This window comes from Meriones unguiculatus, chromosome 5 (assembly GCF_030254825.1).
Source record: "Meriones unguiculatus strain TT.TT164.6M chromosome 5, Bangor_MerUng_6.1, whole genome shotgun sequence".
Classification (NCBI taxonomy): Eukaryota; Metazoa; Chordata; class Mammalia; order Rodentia; family Muridae; genus Meriones; species Meriones unguiculatus.
The window spans coordinates 111,465,439-111,482,002 of NC_083353.1; the positions used below are offsets into that span (position 1 = coordinate 111,465,439).

Here is a 16,564-nt window from a genome sequence, read left to right on the forward strand (position 1 = left end):
CTCCCTCATTCCCGGATACTTCCTTCTAGAGAGAATGGTAGGGAGGGGAGAAGGAGCAGGGAGAGGAAGAGGAAGCCCAGCGTTCGCCAACAATGGGTGACAGCGCCCGGGATTTCGTTCCTCATGCCAACAGCAAGCTGAAGAATGGGCTGGGAAGCAGGCCTGGGCATCTGTGCTGCCCGAACATAGGGTAAGCGCCGGACCCTGGTGATGCCAGTAACTCAGAAAACCCTGCTAGAGAAGGAGCCGATTCCAGAGGAGGTGACACGAGGCTCGCCCCCAGGAAGGAGGGGAGGGGAGGCTCTCTCCTTGAAAACAAGCATCCTCACAGAGGACGCAGGACAGTACCTGCTTCTCCTCGCAGAGCCTTCTCCACCGCGACGCCCCTCTCCTCCAGCTGCCTCTGCTTCTCCTCCACTTGCTCCAGTTGCCGCTGGATGATCTGCCGGGAAACAGAACGTAAGCTTCCGGCCTGTTCTCGCCTCCAGCTTCCCGGAGGAGGACCGGGCTGCAGACCCGAAGAGGGAGAAAGCCAGAGACTGTCAAGATGTCGAAAGGGGCCACTCCGGGCAGTGTGGCCCGGATCCCCAGGGCTTGTTCTCTTTCCCTGGAATAGGACAAACGCATTTAAAAATGATTCCACTGAATCTTTACAATAAGAAGACCGTAGAGCACTGGGCAGAGTGATGACAAGTCCCGCCTCAGTGACCTAGAAAAGCATCCAGAATGGTCTAGGACAGTGGCTCTCAGCCTTCCTAACGCTGTGACCCTCTAACACAGTTCCTCATGTGTGGTGACCCCAACCATAAACTGCTTTGTAATTGTAATTCTGCTGTTAGGAAGTGTAATGTAAATATTTTATATGCAGAAGTCGTCTGATAGGTGACCTCTGTGAAAGGGTCATTTGGCCCCAAAGGGGTTGCAAACCCACAGGCCGAGAGCCACCGGTCTAGGATGAGGCCCGAGGATGAAGACTGACGGCAACCAGGGGTACTTCTGAGCTGTCCCTATAAAAATCTCAGCGCATTCGGGATTTTTATAGGGAGTTCATCAGAGTTTATCATAGGTCCTGACTCTGTGGTTACAAGCGAACTCGCGGACTCGACATCTGCTCTGGACCAAAGCTTTCAGGAAACTCAATGCATGGCCAGTCCTTTTCACAGACAGTGCCTCCAGGAGGGGCCTCTCTAAGAACAGGATGCTGGGGCACTTCCAGGCTGTCATCATGGACGACAAGGACGCCCTATCTGCTTCTGCCCTGGCCTCTCCACCTTCCTTGCTGTAGATGAGGCCCTCTGTGGGCACAGGGTGGGCGCCCCGCTGCCAGTTTGTACCTGGGCTCGGTGCAGCCGCTTCAGCTCCTCCTGCTTGGCCTGTCTCCGCGCTGCCCTCTGCACCCGCCGCGTCAGCTTGGCACTCAGCTCCTCTTCTGTGTAGGTTCTGGGCTAGAGAGGGGGAAGGGAGAGCTCCTAAGTCGGCTGCCTGCAGGTGGAGGCTGGTTTGGGTGGTGAGCTGGCAAGGGTGTGAGGAGGGCTGTATCCTATGAGGGAGCCGCTACCGGGAGAGGTGGGTGAGGCTCAGCCAGAGACTTCTGGTAATTGTCCCTGCTGCAGTCTGGAACACCAGGCACAGCTAAAGACCCCAATGTGAAACGCTTCATCTCTGTGGCTGTGACGAGAGGCTTAATGCCGGCAAAGTGTCAGGAGGTTGAACCACAGAAGGACAGGAACTCCTCTGGCACTGATACCATTTTTGCCATATTGTGACAACAACATTGCCATCATTGTTGCATGTCTGTGTTTTGCTTTTTGGTTTTTCCCCAAGACAGGGTTTCTCTGTGTAGCCTTGGCCATCCAGGACACGAGCTGTAGACCAGGCTGGCCTCGAATTCACAGAGATCAGCCTTCCTCTGCCTCCCCGAGTGCTGGGATTACAGATGTATGTCACTGTGCCTGGCATGTCTGTGGTTTTTTTTTTTAAAGCTATTTTGATGATTAAAAAAAAAAAAAAATACAACACAGTAAAGTGTTTCCCTAGGCTTCCTAGTTCTAAGATGCAAGAAAAAGAAAAGGTTTGGGAAGTGTGGGCTTCCCCAGCCCCTTGTTTGGGATTACTTTCTCCAGGTAAGTGGAGTTCAAAAGGACTTTAGTGGCTACCATCTGAAGGAGAAAAGACACGCGTGCCTCCATTTTAAATCTCAGTGAATTCGGTCTAACTGGGGTGAAAAAGGACCAGTCGCGGTGACTGCTTGGGTCTACAGAGGCCACGGCTGCCATGGAAAGGAAGGATAGAAGTGACCTGGCAGGGTAGCTGAGGTGGTGGGCTGTGAGCCTGGAAGAGGCAACTGGGCAATTCCCATGCAGATGCTAAGGAATGTCCCAGCCACCTGTACTCATGGGCCCCCACACTGGCAAGCACTCAGTGCCTGTACAGACCACTGAGAAGCATGAATGGGGATTGTCTTCTGTGAGACCCTCCTTATCTGTTCCAAGAAAATGGAGAGACTTGACTGTAAAGGAACCATCCAACATTCAAGTTGGGTCCAGACTTCTCTCTCCTCAGGGAGCTCAAATGACAGCGGGAGGGTCAAGTGAACAGGCAGAAGCTGGTCTTTAGTGCTGTCCTAGTGTCCCACTGCCCTAACGGTTTAGAGTGGAGGCTGATGACCATCCCTTCCTGGGCTCCCCAGACCCACAGGGCTAGCTCTGCCTCCACCCGTGACGACATGCACTCCATCCAGCCAACTGAAGAGTGACCGTCTCCTCCTCTTTCTGGGACACAAGTGAAGAAGGTTTGACCGTGACAGCTGCATGCATGTGTGACACAGTTAGTGAGGACGCGGCTGCAGGGCCCGGCAGGGCTGTCCAAGGGGTTAATCACACACAGGCATGCAACGAGGACCAGCCAGCGGGAATGAGACACTACCTTTGATGAATAGGCTCTCCTGAATGCCAAGGCGTGTGGTACATAAATCGACTTTTAAGGGGATGGCAACGGAAAACAAAACAGAACAGGGATGATAATGATGATTAAAAATGACAACAGAATACAGAAATGGAACAAAATCCGTTAGAGGCTTAAAACGAACAAGACTCACTCACACGATCGTTTCCCACAATGGCACACAAGACTGCACTGCACAAAGGAACCTAGCAAACAGACCCTAGCGGCCGAGTCTCACCGAACCCCACTGCTGAGCAATGCTGGGGTTCGCATTTTTATTAACAGCATACCCTGAACCCCTTTGTGTCTGCTCCTTGTTGTATGCCAGTTTGTCGAAATGTGTGGGGACTGGACTCCTTTCAGCCAAAGGGGCCTCTTGCTTCCTTTATGCTCCTGCCATTGACCGTTTAGCGTGGAATGGAGGCGGGAAGCAGGGAATGGGCAATGACCCTCCCGTACTCTCTGGACAGGTTCTCAAGCCTGGTGGTGGTCTCTAGCCGGGGACACATAGTTTGACAGTGTGATGCCCAGCTGCTCTGGGACTGGGCAAACCTGAGCTTTCAGAATTCTACCCAGGGAAGGAAACCCAAACAGCAGAAATCACCATGGTTCAGAGAAAGTACCAGTGTTCAGGCAACCATGGGAACCTCCTCCCTTCACACACTGACTGGAACTGCTCTCAGCCTTGGCCAGTCTCCTCTGCTTTCATGGTCTAATCATGGGGTCAGAGGAAGTGCCTGAAGGTCCCTGTGGACCCAGGGAGGGAGGCAATCGGAAAATGGTGGTGTCAGGACAGGGCGATGCTGAGGGGGCCTCAGCAGGGGACCCACACAGGATACCACGTGCATGCTATCTGGGGGATGAACTCGCTGCTCTTAGCGCCGAGCATGGGCGTCTCGCCTGCTCGATTCCTCTCTCCCACGAGGCAGACTGTGAGTCAGGTCCTCATGCAGAACGGGGCAGTTTGAAAAGGAAAAGCACAGATGAGGTCCCCGGAGGCAGACACGACACACTTCAAGAGCGGTGCTGACACCTGTCTGTGGCTGCTGCCTAGGCAAGAAGCCACCGCGGTCTCCTTCACTAGCTTACTCACTGCTGGGACTGGTACCAACTCGGCCGTGGCAAGGACAGGGAGGGGAATCATAGCACACTCGAGGGAAAGTGGGGCCAAGAGCATGGCTAGCTGGCTAGGGAGCTGCTTCGCGGGTCCCAGGCAGGATGAGGGGCTGGCAGAAGGGCAGGGCAGGTCCTCGTTGGCCTCAGGAGCAAGGAACTATCTGGGCAGGCTGCACTTTAGGGTCAGGCAGAAGCAAAGGGAGGCTATCTTGCTGGCAGGGCTTTAGGTGGCTAGAAAAGCCTGGATTGGGCTGGGGAGGGAAATCCGTTAGTAGCGTACTTGTTTTGCAAGCATGAGTTCAATTCGTAAGCCTCACAGGAAAGGACTGGCCTGCCCTGGCAGGGTGTGCTTGCGGTCTTACAGCTGGGGAGGTGGGGAAGGGGGATCCTGTCTCCCAGGATGTGCTGCCAGTCTAGCCTACATGTGAACTCTGTGCCCTGGACGCACACATAAGAGACGGACAGACACTCGAGGAGTGACACACAAGGTTCTTCTGTAGCTTTTCACACGCATGTTACACACATGCGCTTGCACGCATAGGAATACAAGCATATAACCCCCGAATAATTTATTTTTGTATAGTAAATATTTAAATAAAAACAAGGGTTTGGGTCTGTGTGTGTGTGTGTGTGTGTGTGTGTGTGTGTGTGCGTGTTCCTCACTATGGTCTTAAGTGCTGACTCAGGGCTTGGGTCTGTGAAACAGGAAGAGGACCGACTTCCACCTAAACCACACTTGGTAAGCCGAAGTCCATTTTTCACTCTTGGTCCCCTTGCTCCTGATGCTTCTAATTCTGGAAAGTTTCAAGCCCGGAAGCACTCAGGCAGGAAGCCAACGGTGTCGGACCACCCTGACCTCGATCCCCAGATGGCAGCGGTGCGGCAGGCTTTACACAGCCGCCTGAATTTGTTTTAGACATCACAGACCCAGGCCCTAGCAACTTCAGCCTGTAGCTCCTCCTCTGCAGAGGCATCTCTTCCCAGGAATTACAACTGCGTCACCTGCTAGGGACGTCATCAACGAGTTGATGACGGTGTTTAAGAATAAATACGTCTCACACTTGCCATTCACTGTGAAGTGTCACTGGAGGCTGTGAAGTGGCCTTTACAGTTTTGCAGTTGTTTCGCTCTGGTTTCTTCCCCACCTACGGTCCGTATTTATTTCTCCTACCCACCTGTATTTTTGACCCAGGATTTTGCTATGTATCTCTGGGTGGTCCAGAACTTAATAGGTGGCCCCGGCTGCCTTGAACTTACATAACCCCCAGTGTTAGGGTTGCTTGGGGTCACCATGGCTAGCGGGTTCAGTATTTTAAGAAACACCATGTCCTGCCCTCGTTCAAGAGCCATGTCTGCTACCGCCCAGGCCCTGTCTATCCTCAGCATTCCCTATGTGACCACCAGGGACTGAGCTTGTCCCCAGGGAGTGCACGTGACACACAAGGTGTCCTGCTCTAGGAATCTGTGTACGGCCTGTTAATGCTGCTAGGAAGTGAGTTCCTTTGCTCTTCATACCTGTGGTCAGTGGGTGGTTTATACCAAGATGATGGGTTTGGCATTAGCAGTGGGGGCATCCGGCACTCCCTGCTGTGGCAAGATGTTTCATTAACCCTGGAGAAGCAGCGTGACTTGACCACAATGCAAACAGAGATAGAAGATTTGACCAGTAGGACAGGAATTGTCTCCGCATGGGCACAGTCACCATGGAGGCAAAGGGGGCTCTGGGCCACATTCTCTTCTGCTGAGGCTCCTTCAGGCTTCCTAAGACAATACCTGCCCCCAGTACCGGGACGAGTTTTGAAACTCATGTGCGCAGCCACACACCCTCTCTGATTCGGTGACATCACCACCACCTGGAAGACCTCAGCAGGCACACCCAGCAGCAACATACTGGAACGGGGTCCCCATGGAGAGCACTCCACCCTACCCCCGCCCTACACTCAGACTCCCGATGCAACAAATGGGGCCTGGCTGCAAGTGATGGAGGAGGGGGGTGGTCGGTGGTTCTTGGTGTCGAGGACAGCACAGAAGAATTACAAGAAGACAATACGGAATTACATGAGGAAGACACAGGAACGGTGAATGCGGTTAGAGAAAAGTGGCTTTTTCTAGCCTGTCCAGTTATGAAAAGAGGAACTGGGTCAGGCTGGAGGGTGGCCTGAAACAGGAAGATGCCACCTCAATGAACAGACACGTGTTAGGCGCAGAGCCACGGTGGCCCTGCCCTGGTTGGTCTACAGGTCAAGGCTGTTGATAGAGGGGACAACTTAAGTCCAAGCCTTGAGGAGTCATGTCAAAAAGGCACATGGTGGGGAGATGGGGGCAGCCACTGGGAGGCTGTCGGGCCCCAGTGGAGTGGATCACCTGGGAACGGTGCCTCCAATTACCGCTCTCCGTCAGGGTCAAGTCCTAAACAGAGTCCTCTCTATTCAACCAATCACCAGAGAGACAGCATAGCCAGGCCCATTCCTAAGGGAGACACCCGCCCTACCTCCTCTCCATGCCTGGTGACCACTCCATACTTGCATGACCCCAAGGAAGTACCCCTCAGCTCTTCTCCCATGGTCTAGCCCTGACAGATACGGCTCATGGGGTAACTTGCTCAGGACAGGCTGCTAACCCATAGAGTACCCTGGCTCCTTCAGACTGAGGCAATACCTTTCGCTCTTTATTTCAAAGGTCTGAGAGACCTTCTCTGTGGCTTTTGCTGCTGGCACTCCAAAGCAGGTGCTGGCTCTCCACCCCAGCTTTAGACTGGCTTTCACGGTCTGCTACTCTACCAGAGAATAAATTGAATGCTTTGCCACCAGCTCTCTGAAGCCCTTCAGGGACTGGGCCCACCCACCTCTCGCTTGGACTTCTGGGAAGACCTCTCAAGAATGTCATCACTGGACAGGTCTGAGTCCTCTGAGAAGCTCAGCTGGCGCCGGAGCTGCAGCTCTGTAGGGGTGAAAAGAGGCCAAGTGAAGACAGCAGCCGGCACCCCGTGAAATCACGCTGCAGGTCAGCCCCACAGGGAGACAGAAGCTTGTCTCCAAAGGTGAGGGGCCAACACCAAATAAATGGCCTTCTATGCGCCTGTTCAAGATCCCTTGGCAGGACTCTTCTCCGCTCCACTCAAAATCAGGCTCATGCTTCTTGCGGTGGATCGGGCTGAGGTGTGCACGGCTCAGCTCGTTCCCTCCCCTAAGACCCCTTGTGGGAACAGCATGGGGGAAACAGACCTTCTGTAAACCGGTGGGCATCCCTTGGCCACGCATACCTGTTCTCGCGATCGGAGACGTCCTGCGCTGGCCGGAGTCCACCGTGGCGCCGCTGGATGGGGTGCTGGAGCAGGACTTCTCGTCACTCTTCTTCTTCTTGTCCTTCTTGTACCCAGAGAAGACTGATTTCCACAGGGACTTGGGCTTGGCTGCCACGTCCTCCGGGAGGCCTGGGCTGGGTTTCTCGGGGGCCCGGCCTTCCCCTTTGGATTTCTTCTCTTTCTTGTTCCGGCGGGGGGAGAAGAGGGACGACCTCTTTTTGCTCTTCCCGCTGGAGCCCTCAGAGGAGGTGACGGAGCCATCGGGGCCGCCTGAGTCTGAGGGAGGGGAGAGGATCTCTTCGCTGGTAGCTTCATGCTTCAGGGTGGTCTCCAGAGAGCCTCGGGGCGCTGTGCGCTTGCTGGACTCTAGCCCCAGTTCCTTGCCCTGGGATGGCGCGGCGCGGGACCTGGAGGCCGCCATCTCCATGGCCTGCATCTTGCTCAGCTGTTTGGCCATGGCATCTCGCAGCGCCTGGCTCTTCACGGACTTCTCCCGGGCCCGCATGCGCTCCTCGGCCAGCTCCTTGGCTTCTGCGGAGACCAGGGGCAGTCCCCTTTTCTGCGGCTGCGCGTCGCGCCCCAGGGGGGGGAGGCACCCATTCTCCTTGGCCAGGACCTTCTCTGACCGGGACCAGCACGAGGGGGGCGTGAAGAACTTCTCCTGCGCACTGGAGTCCTCAGTCTTGTCGTCGTACGTGTCCTCCACATCGTCAGCGAAGGGGATCTCATCCACGCTCTCCACGAAGGACTTCCGAACCTCCTCCCTGGGGGGCTGCGCCGGCTCCCTCGGGGGCCGCATGAACGTGGCGGGAGGGGGCGGAGGGATCACGGAGGCCTCCCTGTGCTCCAGGGTCGGATGGGGCTTCCTCCGCAGGGTGGCGGGCTCCTCGTTGGGGGGCGGGGGAGGGGGTGGGCTGGAAGGCGGAGTGAGCATGGTGGAGTCCGAGGTGTTGAAGCTCTGGCTGCCCAAGGTCTTCATGTTGGAGGAGCTGCCGTGGAGGCCCAGGCCCGAGCTGCTGGACAGGTCCCTCCGCTCCTCCTGGTTGCTCCTCAGGTCCCTGTCGGAGGGCGACTTTGGGGTCAGCAGTGAGGGCTGGTCACCGGCTGACTTTGGCAGGCCCAACCTCTTGGGAACAGATGGAGGCTTCAGAAGGCAGAGACCCTCCTCCTGAGGCGACCTGTCAACTGAGTAGGACTTCAGGGATACTGGCTTAGGGGGGAGGCTGGGCTCTGACCCCTTGTTCCGGTCCACAGGGGTAAGGCCCAGGCTGCGGCGGATCTCGGCGCTCTTCATCCAGAACTCCTCTACCAGGTCGCTCCGCTTCATGGCCTCCTCCACAGCCTGGGGGCCACTTAGTCTGTCTTTGGGGTCTCCTTGGCTTTTCGCAGGGAGTGGGGTGAGGGGCGTGGATGTTTTGGCTGGAACCGGCTGGAAGCGTATGGGGGACTCAGTGGGTGACGGGATGGAGGCATCTGAGGAAGGCTGAGGTTGGGAACAGATGGGGAGCTGGCTGGAGGGGGGTGTGAGAGGGGCCAGCAGAGACTCTGGTGGTGAGCCGGTGGGTGAGGTAGGCGTCCTGGCTTCCGGCAGGGCCACAGGCTGCGATCGGATGGGCGACTGCACAGTTTTCTGATCTTCGGGGGCTTCAGCTTTGGGCTTTTCTCTGGGAGGCGGAGGTGCAGGGGAAAGGGGCTCCTCGGGGGATTTCACCTTGGTGGCGACAGAGGCAGGAGAGGCCTGGGCCTCCTACACAGGAAGGAAAGAACAGAGGTTCAGAGAGGAGGGTTTCAGTAGCCAGCACCTGCCCTCAGGGAGCTTTCTCTCCCAAAGGGCCTACGTTTATTGAAATAAAATCCTCTTCATCGCTTGGCTGTTATTCAAAGAGCTCCAGGCATGGCTTCCTCATTTTTCTGCTCTAATTGTCAACTTTTCAGGAACTCTCCATTTGGCATGGATAGCCTGAGCTGTCAGGGTTGGTTCATCTCACTCACATCCATATTCCTCGGTCCGGTCACATCAGCACTGGCCGAGGGCACTAGTGAACTTGGCTTTCATCCCTACCCACGGTGATCAGAGCTCCCAGGTTCCCTGAGGGACTACCATGGGGCTGACACTGTGAGAGGGTTGTCACTTTGCATGGCCTGCTCTCCAGTCCCACTGTCCCGCTGAGGAATCGTGGAGATGCTCACAGACCCTTATAACTCCCGCCCCAGGGCTTCTCGGCTCGGCTACTGGACTGTGCCACGTCGCGTGGACCTACAAAGGCCTAGGCCTGGGCTGACTCCTTCCTGGTTTGCTCTGCACGTGGCACATCTCAGACTAAGACCTCAGACACGCTCATGACACGGCTCATTCTCTAAAGTGATTCACACAGTGTTGCCGATCTAGGGGCATGGTTTTCATTTAAATAGTTACACATTTATTTTAACATAGAGGAAAAAAAACATACATACCTGTTATAAACCTATAGAAGCATAAATACCATTGCATCAACTTAAAAATAAGCCTGCCCACCCCTAAGGACTGAGGGAGCAGCTGAAGCGCACGCCTCGGCAGGGCCTTCCCCAGTACAAGATAGGACCATTTTACAATTTCACAAAACAAGGTGGCTATGCGGCCGTTTCCCCTCTCTTTGCGGAGCTTACGTCATGGGTCCTAAGACAAGGTCACGTCTCCTCAAGGTCCTAAGGTCCCACTGACCACGTTACCTCACCCTCCAGGGGCCTACTTACCTCTGCCCCAGGGCTTTGGGCCTGGGAGAACAGAACAGCTTGCTTCTGAGGAGACTGGCTGGAGACTTGGGAAGGACCTGAAAAGGAGGGACACAGGGGTTTATAGCAGGAATGAAGTCCTTTCCACTCTGCACATACCAGGAGCGGGGAGCAGCCAGCCCCATGGAGGGGCTCACGCTGCAGCCAGCCCCTTCCTAAGGCAGGAGGTAGCCTACGTGCATTGTTTTCCTGGGTCTGCCCTCAGGCTATTCTAGAAAAAAAAAAAGAAAATCAAGTGAAGGGACTCAAAGAAGGCGCTGCCCAAACCCCGCAGGCTGCCTCAGCTGGCACTGGTCATTACGTGTGGTGTGGTGGCTAGGATCTGGGCCTCAAGCTTTGTGAGCTGCCTTTGGTCATCTCACGCTCTTAAACAACCCAAGGAAAGGTTCTACTGCCTGAGGCTGTAGAGATCTGTAGCCTCAGACAGGCACAGACCAGGACAGGGGCAGGTGGGGCTACCGCCAGGCACCACTCCAAAGGCCTCGCTCGGGACTACCAGCATGCCCCTGTGGTCTCTGGCCCTCCAGAAGTCATTCTTCCCGCCCCACTACCTCTCTCCTCTTGCTTTGGTGTGTCGGATGGCTTCTCTTCCTTGTTTTCTGACAGTCTCAGCTCCAGCTCGGCTTTCACCCCGGCCTGGCACTGTAAGCGTTGCTCCGTCTCGGCATCAGAAGGGATGTCATCAGACCAGTGCTGATCTGGAGGAGGTAGGCAAGATACGGGTTTGGAAGACATTCTGAGCCCCGGGTGTATTCCTTTTCTGGGTCTGGCTTCCTTAGGGAGTCCCTCACTGGGGGGATCCACTGTGGCACGAGGTCTGGAGCAGGCTCGGCAGCCCCTGCAAAGCAAGCCTCTTCCCAGAGGCAGATTTGACACAAGGCATCTTACCTTCTGAGTGCAGGGTTTCCTGAAACCTGTGGTGCTTTTCCTTTTGTTGTGTGTGTAGGGTGTGTGTGTGTATGTGGTGTGGGAATGCGTCTTCGTCCTCACCTATGTGAAAGCTCCTGCTCTTCACCTTATTGTCCTGAACCTGGAGCCTGCCTTTCGGCTTAACTGGTTGGCCAGTGAGCCCCTGCGGTTCCCCTTCTCCCTCCCCCTCCATGCCTGGCCTTTACAAAGGTGTTACCTAACACTGGACTCCAGCACTCCTGCTAGCAACAGGCACTTTAACCCACTGAGCTATCTTCCCCATCCCCCCTGTCTGCTTCTTAAATGCTGTGACGGTGACACAACAAGGCTGTGACAGAAACACAAAAACACAAAATCTTTCTTGGGGTGCCGCAGACTTCTCTTCGCCTTTCTCTTGCTAGCCCCGGAATCCCCTCCCCGGCCCCCAAGGCTGCCTCCCTAAACTTCTGCTGTAAAGTATCTTTTCTGTGAGTTCCACCCACTCTGGTCCTGACCCCAGAGTGTAACAGGAGGTCCCAGGGGTGGAGAGGGGAGGCTGGGCCCCCTACCATCCAGTTCAGCGCCAGTGTCTCCAGGGTCCCCATCCTCTGCGGCTTCCCCTTCGGTCTCTGCTGGCTCGGATTCCACATCCTCTTCCAGATCGTTCTCATCCAGAGGGGCTGTAAAGCAGAGACAGTCAAGAACGGGAAGAGAAGGACAGACAGACAAATGACGGTGCGGGGCCCCAAAAGGTAGTAACGCATAGGCCACGGGGAGGGGGGAGGCCCCCGGACAGCCACGGGCAGTGCTCTGTAAGCAGTATGGGTGCTACGGCCATAGCTCCACTCTAGCAGGGCCAGGTGGGAGGAGGAGAGCGGCTTCCAGCCTGGAGGCATCACTTTCACCCAGAGGCTGCTGCTATGAGATCCATCACTGGCAGCTTTTACCAGTGCCTCCGTAACAGGCCCAGTGCTGGCCACCTCACGTACCAGCCAGGGGCCCCTGTTCCTCATGGCCGCCTTTAGGTGGTAAAGCTTAGGCTTGAGAGTCTGGTGACTCACACAGGACTCTGCTCTACATGGGTACTGGCACACGTAGAGGCCGACGCTTTTCTTGAGACAGGAGAGTGGTCCCGTGGGGATATGTAAAGTTCCCTGTCTGCCCGGTGTGGTGGCACACACCTGTCACCCCAGCACTTGAGAGACAGAGGCAGGCAGATCTCTGTGAGTTCGAGGCCAGCGTGGTCTATAAAAGCAAGTTCCAGGACAGCCAGGGCTGTTACACAGAGAAACCCTGTCTCGAAAAAAAGCCAAAAAGTTCCCCTTCTGGGCTCAAGAACTGCTCTTCAGGGCTGCAAAACGAAGTAAGGCACTCATCTGCTTCATCTACCCTGGGGCAGATAGCCCCTGAGCTCGCACACCATGGGCCCTAGCCCGTGCTAGCGGAGGATCTACTGATGGCCCAGAAGCAGAGAACACTCTGCCTAGGGAGGCTGGCAGCCTGAGGGCAATGCTTTTGATTTCCATGGACCAAGGCATCTGAGCACATTTGGATTTTCCCGAGGCTGAGCTGAAAGTGGGAGAGGCCAGGACATCCTACTGACTACCATGAGTAAGTGTGGGCCACTGCGCTCAGGTGATGCCAAAACTCGGGAAAGAGGCTCCCTTAAGGAAGGGGGTGATACCAGGGAGGGCCTATGAGTAGGAAGAGGCACCTTAAAGATTTTGGGAATGTTGTATTTCTTGATACAGGAATAGGCAGTTTTCTTTAGTTTCCCACATTGTACACTTACTTTTAACATTTAATTCATAAAATGACAACAGTTCAAACTTACGGAGAACTTTTTTGTTTGTTTGTTTGTTTCCAAGACAGGGTTTCTCTGGGTAGCCCTGGCTGGTCCTGGACTCTTGGTAGACCAGACAAGCCTCGAACTCACAGAGATCAGCCTGCCTCTGCCTCTCCAAGTGCTGGGATTACGGGTGGGCACCACCAAAGCTGGCTTGTTTGTTTGTTTGAAATATAGGGTCTCACTCTGGCTAGCCCGGGACTTGCTGTGTAGACAAGGCTAGCCTTGAACTCAGAGATCCGCCTGCCTCTGCCTCCTGAGTAAAGGCATGTACCACCACGCCCAGATGAACTTTTCCAAAGTTGAAACGGGAGAACTATGGCAAACAAGTCTTCAAAGCTCAGGGTTTAGGAAGAGGCTGCTGTACAGTTCCGGGCTGCTGAGCTCCACCACCTGTCCTTTCGGAGACCCCAGAGCCCTCCAGGGAGTGGGCAGTGCTAAGGCATTCTCCTATGCTCATGGCATTTTCTGGGATGGACACTGGAGAGGAAACGACTCAATTGTTCCCACAGGCCTAACACCTTCCAGTGATCTTACTGCTCTGGGCTACTTGTAGGAGGTGGTGACTGTGTGACTATGATTCTGGGGGCACAAACACCCATTCAGCAACACCCCTGGGTCCCGCCTCAAAACTAAGCTTTGTACTCAGATGGTGAGTTCATTGCTGTACTACCACGTCAAAAGAATAAGAGGCTGCTGGAAAGATTCTGGGCCCGCTCCAGAAGGCCTCTGTGCACGGCATGCTTGCTTGAGTGCCTGACATCGAGGTGGGGACCATATGCTCTCTGGTAAGAGAGATGGAAGTAGCACAAAAGGCGGCACTCCTCGGTTTCCCAGAGGCTGGCGCAGCCTCCAACCAGTCTGTCCTGGTTCCTTGGTCCTTCCCACAGTTTTGCTACTAAGAAACATCCACTGTAGAGTCGGAAGTGGAAAGAAATGATGATCACGCATATCAAAAAGCAAACACTTGGGTGCTGTTGTGCAGCAGTAGCGATGTGTGCGGAGGCACAGCTAGAGCGATGGAACTGAGGGGTGGAACTCTTGTTAAGATGGAGAGCCGAGCTGGAAGCCGCCACGCAAGCCAGCAGCCACACACTACGAAAGCTGGGAGTCACCATTTATTTCGGCTGCCTGCTAGGACATCCTCCCTCCTCAGGCTCGTTCCTCTGGCTCAAAGGGTGATGGCTCAGGGTTAGCCTCACTAGACTAGACTCTGAATCCTCTTGCACTTGTGGGCATAGGTCAACTGTCAGTTGCTGGTGAGGACAGTGAGGGAAGAAGTGGTAAAAAGCCACACACATCATCCCTACCGGTCCTAGAAGTACCTGCCGGGATACTGGTTCTCAACCGGGGGGGATGCTGTCTCCTTTTGGGGACCTCTTGGGGTTAGATGGAGACAGCTCTGCGCTGAGGGCAGAAGCCAAGGTCTAGACATCCTGCAATGGGGAGGAATGCCCTACCCCAGAGGCCAAGCATCCCTCCTAGGGAAACTGGTCCCCCTTGGCCTGTATAAAGAGACACGGTAGCTTAGTTCTGGGGATCTGTTCTGGTGCCACCTGGCTATGCCTCGCACTGCCTAGCAATGCCCACCAGTCCTCACTCCTCTTAGGCAAACTTTCCACGGATTCCTGTTTGGACTGCTCCTCGGACGCACTGGGAGGCCTGTGGAACCTCCCAGACTCCACATCGATGCTACTCAACTTCATCGACGGGTTTAAAACTTCAGTACAAAAGGCTTCCCCTTCCCCTTGGGTTTCGTGTCCAACTGCTAATGATAATTTTTTTTTTTTTAAAAGGCATGAACTCCATCCTGTCTCCACTGTTGGTCTCCAGTCTGTCTGAGGACGGGGAATGCACTTCTGGTCCATGCGCAGATGGGCGGTCTGGCTAAGCATGCATGAACCCCCGCCCGCCGGCCCTCGCATGCACCAGCGACAGGAGCTGAGTCCTAGAGTTAAGGCGCCAGCCGAGCCGCCTAGAGAGAGAGGTTATAATGAACAGGGTGCAGGGTGGTCGTATATCACCAGACTACCTCCGGAGACAGTCTCCAGCCAGGCCTGGACTGCTGCGCGGCGTACGGAGGGGAGGCCGGTCACTGAATTTAAAACAGATGATAAACGCAAGGTTAACCGCTGCTGAGTGCTCAGCAGGGACAGCTGAGGTCAGTCCTGGAATTCAAAACAGAGCAAGAGGAATCGAGACGTCATGGGATGGGTGTGCGTGTGTGTTTACTCGCAATCCGAAATTGGCCTGTGTGACAGGAATTTGGGACAAGGAGAGAAGACAGGGGCAGCTCTAGCTCTGTCCTTGCCCCCATCTTGTAGATCATCTTGATGTCCTAGAAGATGAAAACGTCACAGAAAGGCCCAAGTTTTCCTCCGGACCAGAAGTGATCCTCTACAGCCCTTACCGGGCATGTAGCTCTGGGTGGTCCCCCCTAAGCAAGAGAAGGTGATGCCGTCGAGGGTCCTACGTGGGAGACAGGTGACCAGAGAGCACGCCATATGGCCACCACATCTCCAAATGGGCTTTGCTTCTTTTTACTGCTACTCCTTAGAAGAAGCCAGAGGCTGGGCATGGGGTGGGGGGCATACACCTGTAAGGCCAGCGCTCTGGAGGCTGAAACAGGAGGATCCCGAGTTCAAGGCCAGCCTAGCTAGCTTAGTGAGACTGTCTTAAAAGAAAAGAGAGAGAGAGAGAGAGAGAGAGAGAGAGAGAGGAAAGAAGGAAGGGAGAAAAAAAAAAAGACCAGGCACGGTGGCTCACACCTTTAATCCCAGTACTGAGAAGGCAGAAACAGGCAGGCCTCTGTGAATCTAAGGCCAGCCTGAACTACAGAGAGAGTACCAGGCTGGCCAGGGATACACAGTGAGACCCTGTTTCAAACAAACAAACAAACAAACAAACAAACAGCATAGAAGGCAGAATAAAGCACACCTGCACCTTAGCGGGAAACTAGAACTTGGGCTGAAAATGACAGTGACACCAGAGGCTCCCTGACATACTTCTCCTCACTCGCTCTTCTATATCGGCTCTGGTCCTGCCATGCACTCATGGGGTACCCACTCTGCAAACACACTCTGAAGAGGGATAAAGTGTGCCCAGCTGAGAAAAGCCTTCCAGGCGGAGTTCCCTCTCCTGTTTTGCACCAGTAGAGACAGCCAACAAGCTCACAATTCAGAGAACTTTACACATCCCTGATTGAGAACCAAGGACAGCGGCCCCCAGCAGACGGCCGGGGGAGGGGCCCGGAGTGGGTGCTCAGGAGGCACCCTGGACTCTGGGGCCCAATGCTGTTACCTCTAGAAGCGGAGGACTCAGAGGTCGGGAGCATTCTCTCCTCCGCCTCTCTCTCCCGGATGTGTGTCCAGTGCACGTCAGCCTGGATCGCCAGGGGATCTGCTGCCGTTATGAGCTGCTGCAGCCTGTTGCTCCCAGCTAGGGTGCCCGGTCCCCCGGAAGGAGGCACAGCGAGGACAGAAGGGAAAAGCGAACAGTCGAGGGAAGGAGGGGATGAGACAGCACAGGAAAGGAAACAAAGAGTTACAGTGCTTGCCAGGACCAGCGTGAATCAGAAAGAGGTAAAAATTGAGAACATACATGCTTGCACACACATACAGCAACATACAGCATACACACCGTATAACATACACTCACATACACCTTCTATTCAATCGGCTTGATTTAGTCATTCT

General features: G+C 54.9%; 1 protein-coding gene across 10 annotated transcripts in view; it reads right to left on the reverse strand.

Annotated features, from left to right (window-relative positions):
• Nucleotides 1–16,564, reverse strand: part of Mical3 (microtubule associated monooxygenase, calponin and LIM domain containing 3) — a 184,564-nt gene that overhangs the window by 19,795 nt on the left and 148,205 nt on the right. For 3 of the 10 annotated variants that reach the window (XM_060384108.1, XM_060384106.1, XM_060384104.1), the window contains 10 exons: nt 16,170–16,307; nt 14,902–14,964; nt 11,593–11,703; nt 10,687–10,833; nt 10,097–10,173; nt 7,322–9,110; nt 6,905–6,999; nt 2,926–2,976; nt 1,335–1,445; nt 349–442 (listed from right to left, as the gene is read on the reverse strand). In XM_060384108.1, coding sequence (XP_060240091.1) covers nt 349–442; nt 1,335–1,445; nt 2,926–2,976; nt 6,905–6,999; nt 7,322–9,110; nt 10,097–10,173; nt 10,687–10,833; nt 11,593–11,703; nt 14,902–14,964; nt 16,170–16,307 — 2,676 coding nt within the window. The remainder of the gene's footprint in view (nt 1–348; nt 443–1,334; nt 1,446–2,925; nt 2,977–6,904; nt 7,000–7,321; nt 9,111–10,096; nt 10,174–10,686; nt 10,834–11,592; nt 11,704–14,901; nt 14,965–16,169; nt 16,308–16,564) is intronic. The other 7 variants (XM_060384110.1, XM_060384107.1, XM_060384109.1 and 4 more) reach the window with 4 other exon arrangements.